Below are 20,691 nucleotides of genomic sequence, written 5' to 3' on the forward strand. Positions count from 1 at the left end.
CGGTAAAAGCTCCTTTGGCCCACTAGGTTCATGCCTTTCATCAACCACGCAGTTACTGCCTCATTTTATGCTCCTTTCAGTTTATTCCCAGACCTTCCCATATAAGACATAAGAGCAGAGATAGGCTCTTCAGCCCACTGAGTCTTCCCCACCATTTAATCATGAGCTAATTCATTTTCCCAATCAGTCCCACTGCCTGGCCTTCTCCTCATAACCATTGATGCCCCTGGCCAATCAAGAACCTATCAATCTCTGCCTTAAATGCACCTGATGATTTTCCCTCCACAATCATCTCTGTTCCTTTCATCCTGAAGTCATGCCCTCTTTTACTAGACTTTCTCACCATGGGCAATAGCCTTTCTACTTCTATTCCGTCCATGCCTTTCAACATTCAAACTGTTTCAATGAGATTCCCCCTTCATTCTCCTAAATTCTAACAAGTACCGGCCAAGATCTGTCCAACATTTCTCATTTAACAATGCTTTAATTCCCAGAATTATCCTTGTTAGCCTTCACTGAACTATCTCTAATGTCAGCACATCCTTTCTTAAATGAGGAACCCAAATGCTCACAATTCTCCAAGTGAGGTCTCACCAGTCCTTGCAAAGCCTCAACACATCCCTGCTCTTGTATTCTATTCCTCTTGAAATGAATGCCAGCATTGCATTTGCCTTCTTCATCACTGACCCGATCTGCAAGTTTACCTTCAGGTATCCCACACGAGGACTCCCAGGTTCCTTTGCATCTGGGAATTTTCAGTCTTCTCCCCATATAGAAAAAAATATAAGGTTCAAAATGTTGATTACCCCTTTACTTCCTATTGTTGCTGTGTGATCTGCTGAGTTTCTCCAGCACGTGTGTATTGCACTCAACCCCAGTATCTGCAGACTCTCTTGTTTAACTGCAGAAGGATGTAAACAGAGCAAGCATTGGAACATACAGTTCAGTGTAGGAACTATGCTGCAGTAAATTTGGTTTGCAAAGTGGTAATTAAATGTGATAGTGTAAGTAGAAAAATGTACACAGGATCCTTGAATGTATCCCAAGGGAAGGAATACCATGTTAAGTAGGTTATTATTGATGACATCTGGTTTATGTCAACACTTGAACCAAGGCACTAGTGAGACTTCATGGAGTATTGTGAGCAGTTTTGGGTACATCATTTATGAAAAGATGTGTTGATGTGGAGAGGGTTCAAAGGAGGTTCACAAAGATGATCCCAGAAATGAAATGGTTATCATATGAGCAGTGTTTAACATCTCTATCCCTGTACTTGTTAGAATTTAGAAGAATACGGGGGGAATCTCATTGAAACAGTTTGTATTTAAGACAGAGTTTGATAGGTTCTTGATTAGCCAGGGCATCAAAGGTTATGGGGAAAATGGATCAACTCATGATTAAAGGGTGGAACATATTCAATGGGTTGAATAGACTATTGCTTCTCCTATGTTTTACAGTCTTATAGTCTAAAATCTCCATAGCAAACTTCAGTCAGCCTGTAAATGGGGTCTAGTGCAATTTTAGATACCATGTTACCTATTCTCTTGCTTTTGTAAATCTGCTCATCTGAAGCTCTGTGGTACCATGGAACTATTAAACCTTAGAGCACTGCAGCACAGAAAGAGGCACTTCAGCCCATCTAGTCTGTGCCAAACTATTATTCTACATAGCTCCAATGATCTGTACCCAGAGTTCTCCATGCTCCACCCACCTTTGTGGCTGTTCATTTTTTTTCTTAAATGTCAATATTGAGCCTGCATTCACTTCAGCTGGTAGCTCATTCCACACTCTCACCACTTTCTGCATGAATTTCCCCCAATGTTCCCCTTAAACATTTCACCTTTCACCCTTAAGTCAAGTCCTCTAGTTATTGTTTCACCCAACCTCAGTGGAAAAAACCAACATGCATTTACTCTATCTATACCCCTTCATAATTTTGTATACCTCGATCAAATCTCCCATCATTCTCCAAAGCTACAGAGAAGAAAGTCCTAACCAGTCTAACTTTTCCCTGTAATTCAGCTCCTCAAGTCCCAGGAACATCCTTGTAAATCTTCTCTGCACTCGTTCAATCTTATAGATATCTATCCTGTAGTTAGGTGACCAGAACTGCACACAATACTCCAAATTTGGCCTCACCAAAGTCTTATATAACCTCACCATAACATCTAAGTGGCACTCTATAACCTCCCCCAGGTCACAAAACTCTGCATTTACTCCAACTCTGGGCACTGCTGTCTTCCTGACTTGCACCACTAACATGGCACCATCACCTACATGGACAAGCTCTCTAGCTCCTTCCCTCAGTGACTGCCTAAAGATCTCAATGGGATATGCTTACCTGGATAACTCAATCGACATGGACACAGGCTATTCCTGTGTCCATTTTCTGGGTTTAGAAGAACTAGAGATATTCCATTAAGAATCCTCCAGAATATGACTCTGTGTCACCATGAAAAATAGCCCTTCAGCTCATCTCATCCACGTTGGCCAAATCTTCTTCCATTTGCCTGTGTTCAGCCCATATTCCCTCAAACCTTTCCTATCCATGTACCTTGCTAAATGTTTTGAACATTTGTCCCCACCTCTACCACTTCCACTGGCAACTCATTCCACACATTCACCAAAAGTGAGAACAAATGAACCCTCAAGTCCTTTTTAAATCTTTTCCCTTTCATTTTAAACTTATTTCCTCTTGTTTTGGACTCCCTTTACCCTGGGAAAAAAGACTGACTGTTCATTTTATTGTCACATAAAAAAGTAATATACATGACAACTTATGTCTGCCATAAAGAAACTCTATGAGAATTGCCTGCTGCCCTTAACAATAGGAGATAGAAGCAAAAGAGAATCCCTTCAGAGACATTGACTGTCTGTTGATTCACCTCACAGCCCTTGGAGCCACACAGACTACTATTCAAACCATCAGCAACTCAGATCTAAACCTCCATTCACTTAATCCATCCATAAAATTTTATATCCATCAATAAAGTTGTCACACATCTCCCCCAGTTCCTTCTGTGCTCCATGGAAAAAAGACCCAACCTATCCACCCTTCTATCTCAAGGCTGCCAGTCATGGTAACATCCTTGTGAATCCAGCTGAGTGACATCCTTTCTGTAGATAACAACCAGAACTGCTCACCATGGTCCAGGTGTGCTCTCACCAATGTCTCGTACAGCTGTAATGTGTTGTCCTTACTCTTAAACTTAGTGCTTTGACTGATGAAAGCAAACGTGCTACCCTGTCTACCTATGGCTCCACTTTCAGGGACCTATAACACCTGCACCCTAAGGTATCTCTGTTCTATAAAGGGGCTTTCATTTACTGTATAAGATCTGTCCTGGTTTGACTAAACAGGCCCAGCCTGCCCACACTGACCAAAATACCACATCCACCCTTGTCCCACCTGCCTGGATTTGGCCCATATCCCTCTAAATCCATGTATTTGTCCAATTTTTTTCTTAAACATTACAATGGTACATACCTCAATCCATCACTGGATGAAAGTACATACCTCAATCTTCCTGCAGCCTGTTCCACGCACTCACCACCCTCTGTGGAACGAAGGAAATTGAGGGGAGACAAAATTAATTGTGTAAATTATGAGGGGCTTGTATGGAGTTAATAGGAAAAGCCCATTTTTCATTCCAGAGTAGTCAAAAACCAAAGGGCAGGGATTAAAAGTAATTAGTAGATTGGGAAATGAAGCATGTATTTTCACCCCGAAACTGGCAGAGGTCAGGAACTCATTTTCTTTTCCACAAAAATAAACATCATTCGCAATGAAACTGTGCATTGTTACATTTATTCTCTAATTTATTATGTAACATTTGGACACTACTGTGGCTCCCTGTAGTTACTCCTCCCTTCTTTGTTGAGAGGCTTTCCCTTGGTTTTAGCCCCTCTTTGCCCAATAGTGGAAGGACAATAGACTGTGGCCCTTCTCCACAGTGCCCTCGTGCTAGCTGCACCAAGCCTCAGTACATCCCTCAGCACAGCCTGGAATGTGCCATTTGGCAGCATTTTCTCTCCGACATCTCCCTGTGTTGAAAGACCACGGGTTTTGGGCAGACCAAAAGGCGTCGATGATTTTCCAGCAGGTCTGAATGTCTGACTGTGTGCATCCCTGGGAACAGCCTGTAACTCAGAGAGTCCTCTGTCATGCTGCTGCTGGGGATAAAACGTAACAAGAACCCTTGCATCCTTCTCCATGCACTCTTAGCAAATCCACAGTCTGCAAAGAGGTGGGCGAATCTCCCCTCCCCACTACAGTTATCTCAGGACCAACACACATTACAAGTATAGTCTGGAACTCACTGCTTGAAGCTGCGCTGAGGAGAAGTTTAAAATCAGTTCCTTTGTTGCACTGCATCCAAACAGTTGGTGGCTTGACACCAACCTTCTCAACAATGAGAGATCCCTTTTCTCTCTGACTTATGGCCTGGCACCAATCAATCAACTCCTTCCATCTCCCAATTTGACTTCTCCACCTGGCGCTATCTGTCCGTCATCCCTCACCATGAATCCTCCACTGGCCCCTGTATCACCCCTCCCCCTCTCTCCTTAACCTGGCTAACTCCCCCTCCATGTTAATTGAGGGCTTCAACCGAAAATGTGTTCCCTGCCACAGATGCTGCTTGACCTGTTAAGTCCCTCCAGCAGTTTGTTTCTTGCTCCAGATTCCAGTGTCCGCATAGGCTCAAGGATAAGACAATGAAGACTGCCTTTGTGATCAGAGATATTACATTCCAGAGGAATAAAATTTGAAGGATTAAAGGGTTGAGCCACTAAGAAGAGTGATCCCATGGACAAGAAGAGTCACTTTGAGTCTAAAGTGTTGAAGGGAAGTTGGTGTACATAAAGGACAGAGAGTACAAATGAAACGATGAACAGGAAATCATGGAAGGGGAGAGATACCAATAGAAGGGAAGGTTCAGAGGAAACACAACGAGCTGGGAAAATGCCACCAGTGGAAGATGTGACAAATCCCAGTCTTGGAGGCAGTGAGTCCAGGAGCTCAGAGGTCAGTCATGAGCAGCAGAGGCTGAGCCTGAGACCATAAGCTGGGGGGAGTTGGAATCCGTGGCTCAGATCCAGAATATCCAGGTCAAGGAAACATTTTGGATCAGGACTCTTCATTGAAACTTGATAAAGGGCCCCTGACCCAGGGATAAAACCACACCATTTTTACCCATGGATGCTACCTGACCTGCTGAGTTCTTCATTGAACTCATTGAAATGGCACTAGCTTGGTCAAGAAATGGATGAAAGTAAGAAGCTGAGATAATAGGAGGAAGGGGCAGAGGGCTTAGGAAGATGCGCTCTGACAGGAGAAAATAGTAGATCATAGAATGAAAGGAAGGTGAGGAACTAGAGGAAGGAAGGGTGCAAGCAGATCAGGAAGCTGCAATATTGTGTTTCAGCCTGAAACGATGACTGTTTATTGCCTTCTGTGGATGCTGTGTGACCTGTTGAGTTCCTCCATCATCTTGTGTGTTGCTCCAGTTTTCCAGCATTTACAGACCCTCTTGTTTGATGCGGACTATGACACCAGGAGTATGATGTGCAGGGGACTCACTCCACATCTGTGACATTCTGGAGTTTTAGGAAACCCTGTGCTCTGGTGGGTTTCATATATTCCAAGGGAGAATGATGCTGTTGTTACTTGGGCAGATATCACTTCACAGCCCTACAAAGATCACGTAAAGACTGGAAGTGTCATGGAATCAGTGAGTTGTACAGCACAAGAACAGACCCTTCAGCCCAACTTTTTCATGCCGACCAAGTTGTTAACCCATGCTGTTTCTATTTTATTTAAATTTAGACATACAGCATGGTAACAGGCCATTTCAGCCCATGAGTCTGTGCCACTCAATTTACATCCCATTAACCTACATCCCTGGTACGTTTTGAATGATGGAAGTAAAACTGAGTCCCCAGAAAAAACCCACACAGACATGGAGAGAATGTACAAACTCCTTACAGACAGTCCGATCCTGATCGCTGGCGCTGTAAAGGTGTTGCCCTAACCACTAATTGTCTGCATTGAACCCAAATCATTCCCATCCATGACCTGTATTAAATGTTAGAATTGACTCTGCCTCCAGCACTTCCTCTGACAGCTCCTTCCGTATACCCACCCACCACACTCTGTAAGAAGAAATCCCCCTCAGGTCCCTTTCTAATCTTTCCCCTCTCACCTTAAATGTCTGCCCTCTAGTTTACACTCCCCTACCCTGGGATAAAGACTGTGACCATTCACATCCATGCCCATTGTAGTTTTATAAACCTCTGCAAGGTCACCCCTCAGCATCCTATACTCCATTGAGAGAACCCCCAGCCTATCCAACCCCACCAGTCCCAGTACCATTCCTGTAAATATTTTCTGCATCTTTTTCAATTTAATGATCTTTCCTACAGCTGGGTGACCAGAACTATACACAAGACTCCAGGTGTGGTCTCACCAATGTCTTGTACAGATGTAATGTGATGTCCCTGCTCCATCAAGACAGGCAATGAAGGCAAGCATGGCCAAGCATCTTTTTCACCACCTGTATTCCCACCTTTAGGAAACAAAGTACCTGAAACCCCCAAGTCTCTCTTCTGTTCCACAACACACTCTAGGGCCCTATATTCATTGTGCAATTCTTGCCGTGGTTTGACGTTCCAAGGTTCAACATCCAACAATTGTCTGAGTTAAAATGAGCCAAGATTACTCACCATGAGGCATCTCCTATGATTGGCTCCAGTCCTTTGAAACAGATTTCATCTCTTGGCCTTTAAGCTATTTTTTTCCCCTCAGACTCTCAAGTGCTATGCAAAGGCATCGAAGAAATGGTGTCATTGCCACGAGGTTCCTTCAGAGAAGTGGAAATTAGACCAAGTTTTCCAGAGCATTGGCATTGATTTTGGTCATGAGCAATAGTGTTTTGCAGTTGACATAGGTTGGTCGATGACCTTTGATTTCAGGATGACTAGTGGGCGGCACATCCTCTCTCACCTTCCAAGGAACAAGTGGACAATGACATGGAATGCAGACTCTGAGCACACACATTTGCAAGCATCATCTGCAGGTCGTGGTTCAATAACAGGCTGGGGTGACCTTGTCCCAGGGTCAGGCTGATGAGGATTCAACAAGTTCCCATTGGTCCGAGGCAGCACCCAAAAGTGCTGGAGAAACTCAGCAGGTCATACAGTGACTGTTGGAAGTAAAAGATAGTCAGCATTTCTCAGCTAAGCCCTTTGTCAGAAGTGTTGAAAATCTGGCTGATCCATCTGTTACCATTAGCCTATTCACCTCTATCCAGCTGTACCCTATTATCTGTTCATCCATATTCACCTCTTACTTCTTAACTGTTCACCTGTTACCTGTTCACTTTTTAGCTCTTATCTGGTTGCTTGCATTCACCTGTATTCATCTTAGCTGTTTACCCATATCCTCCTGTCTACCTATTTATTACCTCTTACCTATTCATCTGTATCCACCTCTTACCTCTGAGCCTGTGCCCCTTTCCCTCCACCCTCTTTTTTTATTCAGGTGTCACTTCTGAGGAAGAACTCAGGCCCAAAATGTCGACTACCTTTTACTTCCTATCGATAGGACATGACCTACCAACTTTCTTCAGCACATTTGTGTGCTGCACCAGTTCCCCAGCATCAGTAGATGTTCTTTTTGACAAACCTCTGTTTGTCCTGGACCTTGCCTCCATTCGAGTGCAAAACTCGATGGGGAGGAGGTGCAGAGTTGCAGGTGAGGAAGATGCAGGGAAGTTGGAGCAGTGATGCAATAGCCTTGCTCCCTGTCACAGCTTAGAAGAACTGTGCATGACTTCGATGTAGGCGGAGCAGTTAGTAGAGCAGGCTTCTCCCTAATTGACTGTTCCCTATGGCCCTGTCACACCCCTCCTATCCTACCATCTTTGCACAGGCCTCCCTACACATAACCAGTCTCGATAAAGGGTTTCAGCCGAAACATTAACTGACCTTTTAACCCCATTGATCCAGCGCGACCCACTGAGTTCCTCCATCAGGTTGTGTTAACTAGCAGGTGGAGCTCCTGCCTTACAGCACCAGAGACCTGCGTTCAGTCATGTCCTTAGGCACTGCCAGTGAAGAGTTCTCACATTCTCCCTGCAATCATATGGGTTCCTCCCCACCCCTCCCCCAATGAGTGCTCCAGTTTCCTTCAATGTCCTGAAGACCCGAGGATCGGTGGGTTGATTGGCTGCTGTAAGTTGTCCCCTGGTGTATCTTGTTGGGGCCCCAAGCAGTCCTTCCAAATGGAGCAACACTTCACTTGTGAATCTCCAGGGGCCATTGACTGCATCCAGTGATCTCAAAATGGCCTCCTCTACATCGGGGCGACTGGACGAAGACTGGGAGATCATTGTGTTGATTGCCTTCACTCTGTATGCTGCAAAAGGAAGGACGTCCTAGTGGCCAACCACTTCATCTCTACACCGACATGTCTGTCCATGGCATCATGAACTGCAAAACTGAGGCTACTCGCAAATTGGAGGAAGGGCATCCCGATGTTCCGTCTGGGCACTCTCTACTCAGATGGCCTTAATATTGACTTCTCTAATTTCAATTAACCCGCTCCCCTAAACCTCTCACTTTCCCTCCCCTGTCTCCTCTCCTCCAGCTCCCCACTCTCTACCCTTCCTTCTCCTATCTGAGCTACCCTCTCCCAATCACTTCTCATCTTTTTTTTCTCTTCTATCCTCCCACCTGTATCCACCAATGGCTTCTTACCAGTTAGCTTGTGCTCCCCACCCCCTTCCCTCTCTCCCCACTTTACTTCAGGCACCTGATTACTTTTGCTTATACCTCAAAAAGGGCCCAGACTCAAAATGCTAGTTACCCTTTTCTTCCCCTGGATGCTCATGACCTGTTGAGTTTCTCCAGGTTGCTTGTATGTTGAAATCAGTGTGAACACGTGTTTGATGGTCAGCACACTGTAGGCCGAAAGGCCTGGCCTGTGCTGTATCTCGCTGTACCTCTATACGATGCTGTGAATTTCCTTGGTTAATCACTCATCGCCCTATCTGGTTTATCTGTAACTTCTGTCAACCACATCACTGTAGTACATACACATCTTCCATGAATGAAGATCTACCAGGACCAATGCCTGAAGAGGGTGCAAAATCAGTGAACCGGTGCGGACTCGAAAGGCCAACATGGCCTGTATCCACTCCGTAAATGGTTATATGGTTATAATATGCATACAGAGCCAGCTCTTCAGCGCTTGACGTCCTGTTTTGCGGAAACTGCCAAAATGTTTGGCCTGGAAGTCAGCCTGAAGAAAACTGAGGTCCTCCATCAGCCAGCTCCCCACCATGATTACCAGCCCCCCCACATCTCCATCGGGCACACAAAACTCAAAACGGTCAACCAGTTTACCTATCTCGGCTGCACCATTTCATCAGATGCAAGGATCGACAATGAGATAGACAACAGACTCGCCAAGGCAAATAGCGCCTTTGGAAGACTACACAAAAGAGTCTGGAAAAACAACCAACTGAAAAACCTCACAAAGATAAGCGTATACAGAGCCGTTGTCATACCCACACTCCTGTTCGGCTCCGAATCATGGGTCCTCTACCGGCACCACCTACGGCTCCTAGAACGCTTCCACCAGCGTTGTCTCCGCTCCATCCTCAACATCCATTGGAGCGCTTACATCCCTAACGTCGAAGTACTCGAGATGGCAGAGGTCGACAGCATCGAGTCCACGCTGCTGAAGATCCAGCTGCGCTGGATGGGTCACATCTCCAGAATGGAGGACCACCGCCTTCCCAAGATCGTGTTATATGGCGAGCTCTCCACTGGCCACCGTGACAGAGGTGCACCAAAGAAAAGGTACAAGGACTGCCTAAAGAAATCTCTTGGTGCCTGCCACATTGACCACCGCCAGTGGGCTGATAACGCCTCAAACCGTGCATCTTGGCGCCTCACAGTTTGGCGGGCAGCAACCTCCTTTGAAGAAGACCGCAGAGCCCACCTCACTGACAAAAGGCAAAGGAGGAAAAACCCAACACCCAACCCCAACCAACCAATTTTCCCCTGCAACCGCTGCAATCGTGTCTGCCTGTCCCGCATCGGACTTGTCAGCCACAAACGAGCCTGCAGCTGACGTGGACTTTTTACCCCCTCCATAAATTTTCGTCCGCGAAGCCAAGCCAAAGAAAGTACCTCTGGGAGAAGGAGCAAAAACCAAACAGAGAACATTACAACACACTACAGGCCTTTTGGCACAATATGTAACCTACAGTATAGATAGGATTATCCAATCTTACCTACATTACCCTTCTAATCCTAATCTAATCCTTCCCTACCTCATACCCATCACCTTCTTACATCCATGTGCCTATCTAAGACTCTTTTGAATGTCCCTATGGTACCAGCCTCCACCACCACCACCCCTGGCAATGCATTCTGGATACCCACCACTCTCTCTGTAATAAACATACCCCTGATGTCTCCCCTAACCTTTCCTCCCTTTATCTTCTGCAGATGTTCTGTTAAGATGTTCTGTTATTTGTTACTGCTGACCCAGGAAAAAGTGATTCTACTTGATTCTTACCAGTACAATATCCTGTTCTCCACCTAAATAAACAACTGCTTTTCCAAATTTCATATTCAATACCACACTAAATGCCCATGCCCTCAATAATCTATAATAATTAAACCATTACACAGGATAACTTTAAACTTCTAGAGGTGTGCCTCAATGAACCAGATGTAATTTTTGTTGTCATTTTTATGTGCTTAATTAGTCAAATTAGATGAGGAATACCTCAGAAATGAGTTTTCTCAAGAGCGTTAGATCTTCCTGGCCATTTTCCACATTTCCTCAAAGCATCCTCAGCACCAAGGGAGAGTGCTAGATCTTTCCCTTTGTCATACTCTTACTCTTTCATTGTAAAAATCCTCTTTGCATCTCAAGATTCAAGATCATGATTCCAAGATCTTGTTCATTGTCATGCACGCAAAACATGCTAAAATCTTTATCCTTTGTTTGCCGTAGAGACACACAAAGAAACCAAAGAGAGTCCCTTCAGAGGCATCAAGTGTTCGCGGATCCTGCCACCTCCTCCTATTGCCATCCCTTCCGACACCCTCGTGACCTCCGTGGCAGCCAGGCCACCTGAACTTAAACCCCTAGTTCTGGAATCCTAATATAATCAGGGAGCCGTCAGCACTGAGGCCCATCAGTAGCCTCTGCTCTCCATCGCTACCCTCATAGATCCCGATCGTGACAGCTGGTTCCCTGCACCCAAGCCCTGAGCTGGAGCCTGATCCTCTCCCTGGAATCTCTCTCTCAGCAGGTGTGGTGGGATGGGTGTTCTCCTGCTCCAGTGTCCCACATCAATCTGCTACTCCCCTGGAGCTCAGACACCTCGATGTCCAGGCTGCAGAAATGTTAACGCTAAACTCTGTGGATCTCTAACACAGAATGCAACTGCCTGCATGGGGTGTCAGGTGGAACAACCAGGCAGTAGGACCCCGTGGAAGACCGTGACCCCACTCCTGGGTCCTCAGGAGGAGGATTGAGGGGTTTCTTTAATTATGCCGATTAATGCAAATTGCCCATTTCCCTGTATGAAGCATTTCAGATCATACTAACCCCAAATAGTCATGAATTCACTTAGCACAGAACAGGCCCTTCTGCCCATGCATATTAATCCCATTTACCAGCATTTGGTTATAGCTTCTACAACCTTAGCAAGTAATGGTAAAGGTGGTGTGCTCCATTCAGTTAATCATCAAGATCATCAACCTCACAGTTCCCTCAGAGCAAATGGGCCTGTGCCCTTGTGAACTAACTACAGATCATGCAGTAAAATGCCACACACAGACTGAACCAAATTGGAGCATTGCTCTTTAGTGAGATAATGGGGCAACAAATTCTGCTGGCCTGCAGCAGTATCCCGTAAACTGTATGAATGACCCCTCTGTTGGCCTGGATATAGTCTGTGTGTTCCTGCATGAATGATCTCCCTGTAGACCTGGATATAGTTTGTATGTTCTTGTATAAACAACCTCCCTGTTGGCCTGGATATAGTGTGTCTGTTCCTGTATGTAGGAACAGAATTCTCATTTCCCCCCACCACCCCCCCCCCCATACCTCTTTGGTTCCATTCCCCCTTGCCCACTGGATTCTTCTGCTATCTCCTTCCCCCCACCCCCCTTCAATTGCTTTTGGTCTCTCTTTGTCCCATCATTCTCCCCTTCTCTATTTATCAGCTCTCAGCACTGGCATCCTTTGTCTTCTAATCACCCATTCCCCACTGTGTGACATTTTTCTCCACCCAGTTTACCTTCTCTCTCTCTTTCTCTCTCTCGTTGTCTGGCATCTACTTCCATCCATCATGTCACACCCTCTGTCTGGTTGGCCAGACCCATGTGGGACCCCCCCCCCCCCACTCCCCCACTGTCTTCTTTACACTGTACCATCTTCCCTCAGTCTCAATGAAGGGCACCGACCTGAAACGCCAACTGTTCTTTCTCTCCCACTGATGTTGCCCAGACCCGCTGAGCTCCTCCAGCAATTTGTGTGTGTCTAGAGGAACATTGTGGATGTGGACAAGTTCTCCAGTACCTGGGAATGAATGTGGAGGAGTTGTGTGTGAGCTGGTAGCTTTCTGAATAACTGGAATTTATATTGTAGACTTCCTGCTTCCCCATCTTCCCTTCACATTTTACAGCACAGAAACAGGCCCTTTGGCTCAACTTGTCATTGCTGACCAAGTCATTTGCATTTGCCTGTTGTCATTCTAAACCTTTCCTGGCCATGTACATGTTAAAAGGTCTTTTAAATATCACAATCATCCCCTCCTCCACCACTTCCTCCTGCAGCTCGTGCCACACATCCACCACTCTCTGTGTGAAGAAGGTTCCCTCAGGTCCCCTTTAAATCTTTCTCCTCTCACCTTAAATCTATGCCCTCTCATTTCAAATTAGATGAGGAATACCTGAGTATCCCCTACCCTGGGGAAAAGGCAGCCACCATTCAGTTATCCATACTGTCACCTTGTTTGCTGAGATTTGATGTGAATTTCCCATGAACAGAAATTTTTGCAATGATTGTGGTGTGCTGCCTCTGTTAATCATCTGCCCTTCTCTCCATCTGAAGGTACAGAAACACGCTACAGGTCGGTGGGCGCCTGCAGCCCCCCAGCTCCGCGCCCTGCCGGCCGCTCCTCGTGTACGAACTTGGACAGTGAGTGTTAACGGGTGGTCTCGATTATTTGGGGGGATGGGGCCTTCAGGCCCAACTCAGGGCTCTAACTTCTTCTAGTGCCCAGCAAGGAGTAGCAAAATGCTGCTCTGCTCCCTGACTCCAGCCACCCCAGCACTCATCTAAATCCTTCAAAACTCTTCCTCCTCCACAGAGCCACCGAGCTGGCAATGGCCAAGGGTCAAACCTTGAACCTCCACGGTCTTCTTGCCTGAGAACTACTGGTGGGTGGACTTCTTCACACATTGGCTTTGAAATGGAACGTAACATCCCACCAGCACTGGGTTGACTGGCAGAGGATTCTGGGTGTGACATGCTGCTGAGGATTATCACACCCATGGGGACCAGAGTGGAGAATTGCAGTCATTCCTCAGGGGTTTATTTCAAAAACAATGCTATTTGCATTAAAGGGAGCCCTGTGCAATACAAAAACATACTGGAGAATCTCAGCAGGTCACCAGATTATCTTTTACTTCCTATGGATGCTGTGTGACCTGCTGAGTTTCTCAGGCACGTTTGTATATTGCACTTGACTGCAGCATCTGAAGACTTTCTTATTTAACTCCTTACAGAGAACCTCAGGAGACTGAGAGAGGCATGATACTGACTTGACAGAGATGCAGCATGGAAACAAGCCCTTCAGCCCACTGAGTCCATGCAAACCATGATTACACTGATCCCATTTTTTTCTCTCCACATTCCCATCAACTCCCCCAGATTCTACCTCTTACCCATACATGAGGGGACAATTCACAGTGTCTGATTAACCTGCCAACTCCATACGTCTTAAGATATTGGAGAAAACTGGAGCACTAAGGGAGAAAACCATGTAGGTTATGGGGAGAATGAGCAAACTCCACATAGTCAGCACCGGAGGTCAGGATCAAACCCGGGTCTCCTTGCTGCGCTACTGTACCTCGTTATACAAGAACAATTGTTATTTATAAATGCGTTGGATGACACTGAAGTGCAATTGGAGAAAGGGTGGTTCAAAATTGGGATTATTGGCAGCCATTAATTGTGGATTGTGTCTTCAGATAGAAGGAAGTGTCTTCCACAGTCCACTCCATGAATCTCTGAGGCACAAGATGCCAGATGTACCTTTGGTGAGATATTACCACAGCTAGAGGGAGAATCTGCTTGAGCAGGCTGATTTTACATTGACACTGACAATTTGTAACTCAAAACTCCATCTTATGTTTTAACTTAGGCCAGCTTGAGTTAAGGCAAATGCAGTCCCACCTGCGCTGCTCAGTTGAATTGGATTATTTGTTATCAAAAGCATTGAGAAAGAGTGAGAAGCTTTGTTTTGTTGCTATCCAGGCAGGTCAATCCATACTTAATTTCAGCAGGTAGCGCAATAATAAAACAAAAGCAGGGTATTCTGTTACAGTAAATCAAAAGTGCAGGGTGTAGTGTTACATTGAGTCAATGTGTTCAGGGTGGAGTGTTACAGTAAGTCAAAAAGTGCATGGTGAGTCACAGTGACTCACTGAGTAGAGGATGCAGTGTTATAGTGAGCCAATGTGCAGGGTACAGTGTTACAATGAGTCAAAGAGTGTGGGGTGCAGTGTTATAGTAAGTCTGAGTACAAGGTGCAGTGTTCCAGTCAGTTAAAGATTGCAGGGAATAGTGTTACATTGAGACAAAAAGGTCAAGGTATAGTCATAGTGCAGGGTATAGTGTTACAGTAGGTGCTTTCAAACTGCCTTGTAAAATGGGGCAGGCAAATTGCCTGGTTAGCGTCCCACTCACAAGGCAGCTTGAAAGTGTCCATCCCTGTCAGCGACGTCCAAAGTCAACCGGGTTCCTGCCCTACCTCGGAGGTAGTCAGGGAACCCAGTTAAACGTACCCAGGACACGTTGACTGGCAGCTTGAACAGCAAAATGGCTGACCCGATTGCTCCTGTGATGTCAGCGCTTATACGCTGGTGTCACAGGGAAACCCTGGCTGAAGTGTCTGCTGTGATCGGGGGAGACATGGGTCACTGACAGGACCTGGGGTGGACTGGTCATTGCCATGGGGGGGGAGAGGTCAAGGTTATGAGGGGAGAGGCAGAGGGGTTGCTGCCATGAGGGAGAGGGCAGAGGGGGTTGCTGCCATGGGGGAGAGAGGAGAGGGACCACTGCCATGGGGGAGAGTGGAGAAGGGTCGGCTGCCATGGGGCAGAGGGGTCGTCTGCCGCGGGTTGGGGGAGCGCGATTGACATTGAGGGGGACGGGGGAGACTAGTTTGCATGACGCGTCACTTACCGCGTCATCGCGGGGATGGGATCCCCCCCTTAAATCGCTGGGTTGGCGATTTACTGGTGGTATCTCCCCTCAGATTAGAAGCTGCTGGAGACACCTTTGCCCCACTAATTGCAGCTGGGTTCCAGGAGGGATACCTGGGTGCTGCAGTTTAAGGGGTATCCTGCCTCTGCAATGACGCAGTATGTGATGCATCACGCAAACTAGTCTTCCCAGACCCCCCTACCAACTGTCAGTCTCCCCTACCCCCCACAAGCTGTCAGTCTCTCCCCCATCATCAATCGCGCTCCCCCTCTCAGGCCGCAGAAGCTGACCCCTTTGCCCCTGCAGCAACTGATCCCTCTGCCCCCATGGCAGCCGACCCCTCTCCTCTCTCCCCTGCACCAGCCAACCTCTCCTCTCCCTCGTGGCAGAAACCCATCAGCCCCCAACCACCCCCCCCCCACCACCGCAACCTCTCCCCCCCCCCGCCCATGGCAACGGCCTGTCACCCTTACCCACACTTCTCCACCCTGGGCCCTGGCAGTGAGCACTCTCTTCTCCGATCACCGCAGACACTTCAGCCGGGGTTTCCCTGTGATGCCAGCGTATAAGTGCTGATGTCACAGGACAAACCGGGTCAGCCATTTTGCTGTTCAAGTTGCTGGTCGATGCATCCTGGGTAAGTTTAACTGGGTTCCCTGACTACCTCTGAGATAGGGCAGGGACCCGGTTGACTTTGGCTGATGCTGGCCATGTCGGACCCTTTTAAGCTGCGTTGTGAGAGAGGCGCTAACTGAACAAATTGCCCTGTTAATTCCATTTTACAAGGCAGTTTGAAAGCACCTTGAGTGCAGGGTGCAATGTTCTTCTTTGGCTTGGCTTTGCAGACGAAGATTTATGGAGGGGTACGTCCACGTCTGCTGCAGGCTTATTGGTGACTGACAAGTCCGATGCGGGACAGGCAGGCACGGTTGCAGTGGTTGCAAGGGAAAATTGGTTGGTTGGGGTTGGGTGTTGGGTTTTTCCTCCTTTGTTAATGTTACCGTGAGTGAAAGAGTGCAGGGCTTAGTGTTACAGTGTGTCAAGATTGCAAGGCAGAGTGTTAAAATAAGTCAAAGTCATCCTCACTCCACCACCGACTTTATTCGGGTTTTTCCTGATTCCTGACGAGGATCCAGTCCCAAAATGTCGGTACCCTTTGCTTCATACAGTTGCTGCACCACCTGCCAAGTTTCTCCAGCATATTTGCGTATTGCACTCAACCCCAACATTTTCCTGTTTAACAGTTTGGATTAGGGGTAGCCCTGGGAGATGCTGGCAGGGGTGGTGGGTGTGAGAGGGGAGTATCAGTGATTGAGCTGCCCGGTTCATGTGCTTGCACCTTGGTGAGGAGCATCCAGCCATTGAGGGATGCATCATGGGAATTTGAGGGTTAATAGGAGATGGGTAGTCAGGGGTTGGAGGGAACTGTGGTATGGGGAAGGGCATCAAACAACTGAAGGGACATTCTCCTGCCTTTGACCACTCAGACAGGGTCGCCCTTGCTAGAGTTGTCTTCCCTCTGTTGTCTGACCATGGTTCTAGATGCAGGGAACCTCCTGGCCTGCGGCTTTACCAATCCATTCCCCCACCCTCCCACCCAAGGGTTTGTACAAACCATGGTTTCCCCTCCCTACTCCAACTCTCTCAATAAATGGAGACACAAAGTACTGCAGATGACAGAATCTAAAATGAAGAGTTCTGGACCAATACATGGCCCATTCCCTGTGTCCCACTGATACTGCTCAACTCGCTGTTTTCCTCCAGCAATTTGCTTTCTGCTCCCTTAAAGAATGAGAGTCATACAGTGCCCATGCCGACCACTATATCCTTCCCATTTACTTTTTAATGATACAGCACGGTAGAAGGCCCTTCCATGTCATCTAATTACACCCAATTATTCCACTAACTTGTACATCTTTGGAACTTGGGAGGAAACTGGAGAACCTGGTGGAAACCCATTCACGGCGGGAGAGTGTGCAAACTCCTTGCAGGCAGCATGGGATTCTAACCTGATCGCTGGTGCTAACCAGGACACTAACTGTGCATTTGGTTCTTAGCCATCCATGCCTTAGTGATACATCCTCATCAAGAAGACTCAAGCTCTATGGAAGTCTCTGCCTCCACCATTCCCACAGGTTTCAGATTCCAGCCACCCTCTGGGTGAAAAACATCCCTCCCTCTAAAATTTGACTTTTCACCTCTTGCTTTCAACACCTCTTCCCTGGTGGGTGGATGAAGCAAATTTTACTTCCTAACCACATAGTTTTGGATACTTGAGGAGTGAACCTGATTATTAAAACAAAGTCTGCCCTTTCTGCCTAGAGCTCCTCCCTTTAAAAAGACATAGGCAGGGTAAGCCACTCTCTATACTAACCCTCTGTGACCTGTCCAGGCCATAGATGGGAGTCACCATCAATGCCATGGAAGAGAACAAGCTGTGTGACAACAGGGTTCTCCCTACAAGAAGCATGGGGTGATCTCGAATCACTGTCACAATGCCCTTTCTTGGGAGCTTCCCTCTAGTTCACGTCATGGGGATGTAAACCAGGTGTGTGTTGGGAGAGCAGAGTTAAATCAAATGATGCCAAATGCATAAAGATTGACATTTACTGAAAACTCGAAATGAAAACAACAGAACGTCAGCCCATTTCACTGTGTGTCAGAAAGAATCCAGACTACAGTAGAGTGATTCATCAACAAAAAAGGCTCATGCCCAATTTGTCCCTGTTAATCCATTTTAATCCCACAGAAATCCCATTTTATTCTCCCCATATTCCCCATCAACCTTCCTCTCCCACATTCTACCATTCTGCCACTCACCCATGCCTGGAGTACAGGGTGCAATTTTGATCTCCTTCGACTGGCTTTGGGGATGGTGCAGAGGAAGTTGGAACTGTATACATTGGAGTTTAGAAGGATGAGGTAGGATCTTATAGAAATGTTTAACATTTTCTCTTTCAATCTTTTTATTGTTTTATAAAACAATCACACATTGTATAGAGAACATAAGGTCACCAAATAGGAAGAATATATGAACATTTCAAAAAATAAAACTATAGCGATAAACCACTTCCCCATACAATGTTGTCAGAATAACAAAAAAAAACCCAAAGAAAAGAACTCTAACCCCCTACCGAGAAAACCTGGGATGTTTTGACATAAAATTAAAGGTAGTATAGTTCTGTTGAACCTATAAAACATTACTAACTGAATGAAAAACCATGTACATAGATAAATACATTCAATGATCAAGACAGATTTGATGAGCACAAAATGAGTCCATAAATGGACTCCAAATTTTATGAAAATGAGTGTAAGTGTACAACATGGAACCCCTGATCTTTTATAAATTAAGGCAAGACATGACATGACATGAGTACTAGTGGGTGGAACAGGATCTTTCCAGCTAAGTAGGATCACTCTTCGTGCCATAAAGGTTGTAAATAGTATGACTTGACGATCAGATGAAGAAAATAGCTCGTTAATATCATCTAACACTCCCAACAAAGCCATTAAAGGATTAGGTTCAAGATTAACAAGATTAAAATATTATTCAATAATATTATTTGACAAAACACAAAAAAAATCTCGCTCCAATAAGGTACAAGAGCTCGACAAGACCAGAACATATGTATCAAGGCTGCTTCCCCGTTGTTACCTCTGTCACCTCGGGGATTTAGATGAGGAAATATACAGGATGATTTATCTTTAGATATGTAAGTCCGATGTACAACCTTGAACTGAATAAGAGGCAATGTTTAACATTTTCAAAGGAATAGGTAAGGTAGAGGCAAAAAGGTTATTTCCAATGGCAGGTGAAACTGGAACTAGGGGGCCTCGAGATTTAGGATGATGATGAGGAGGAACTACTTCTCTTAGAGAGGAGTGAATCTGTAGAATTCTCTCCCCAAGGAAATAGTACAAGCTGCCACTTGAATTATATGTAAAATACAATGAGGTAGATTATGGCGAAGTAGGGGGATTTGAGGTTATGGGGAAAAGACAGGTCAGTGGAGCTGAGTCCACTGTAGATCATCTGTGATCTTATTGAATTTAGAGCACGCTCAATGGGCTGGATTTCCAACTCCTGCTCCTGTCTCTTGCGTTCCTTACCACTGGCAGTCTGTGGTGGTGTTAACCCAACTGACTAGACTTGTGATTGTGATATGAGCAAAGAGCAGAGCACCTGCGAGAGGGGGAGGGGAAGGTGGTGAGGAGACCCACAGAGTCGCGTTGCTTGAGAAGGAATAATATGGGGAAGACCAGTCAAGGGGTGAGAACACAATGGTTCAGTTTATTTGTTTGTGTTATTAGGTAGCAGAAGAACACACAGAAATAAATCACTGGTGGTGATCAGGATGAGATACCACTTAAACCATGCAGTTTCCAATTGAAAAAATATGCCATTAAATGGTCTCCACCCATTTCAAGGCATGTTTTCCCCTGAATGTGAGAATTGAGCAAAGTTAGAACAAACTGTTGGAGTAGCTCATGGATTGGGAAGAACGAGGAGTGGCTTGATGGATATATAGAAAATCCCAAGGAGTTCTGATTGGGTAGATATTTCCTCCTATGTGAGAATGTAGAACTAGGGCCCATTAGTTAAAAATAAGGGTCAGCCCATTTAATGCAGAGGAGATGGATTTTTTTTCTCTCTCTGAAGGGTCATTAGCCTTTGTGGTGCAAGCAGAGTGTTTAAATACATTTATGGTGGAAGCAAGAGATTCACCAGGATGTTGCTGAGACTGGAGAGACTTTAGTTGAAAGAAGAGGTTGGATGGGCTGTGTCTTTATTCCCTGGAGTGCAAGAGGCTGAGGGCTGACCTTATAGAGATCTATAAATTAATGAGTGACATAGACAAAGTGAATGCTCACAGTCTTTTCCCCAGGGTAGAAGGTTGTAGAATCAGATGGCATTAGCTCAAGGTGAGATTTAAGAGGGACCTGAGGGGCAACTTTTCACTCAGAGGGTGGGCCATGTCTGGATCAAGCTGCCAGAGGAAGCTGTAGAAAAGCTGCAGATGCTGGGTTTGAGTGAAATATGCCAGAGAAACTCAGCACGTCACTCAGCATCCAATGGAAGTAAAAGCATAACCAATGTTTCAGGCCTGGGCCCTTCATTATGACCTGCTGAGTTTCTTCTGCACATTTGTGTATTGGAGTAGCTCAGG

At 46.1% G+C, this 20,691-nt stretch overlaps 1 protein-coding gene across 6 annotated transcripts in view; it reads left to right on the forward strand.

Moving 5' to 3' along the window:
• The window catches only part of LOC138763454 (pre-B-cell leukemia transcription factor 1), a 389,485-nt gene that overhangs the window by 331,127 nt on the left and 37,667 nt on the right, over window positions 1–20,691 (forward strand). For all 6 annotated transcript variants that reach the window (XM_069937625.1, XM_069937629.1, XM_069937630.1 and 3 more), the window contains one exon: window positions 13,142–13,228. In XM_069937625.1, coding sequence (XP_069793726.1) covers window positions 13,142–13,228 — 87 coding nt within the window. The remainder of the gene's footprint in view (window positions 1–13,141; window positions 13,229–20,691) is intronic.

This window comes from Narcine bancroftii, chromosome 5 (genome assembly GCF_036971445.1).
Source record: "Narcine bancroftii isolate sNarBan1 chromosome 5, sNarBan1.hap1, whole genome shotgun sequence".
NCBI lineage: Eukaryota > Metazoa > Chordata > Chondrichthyes > Torpediniformes > Narcinidae > Narcine > Narcine bancroftii.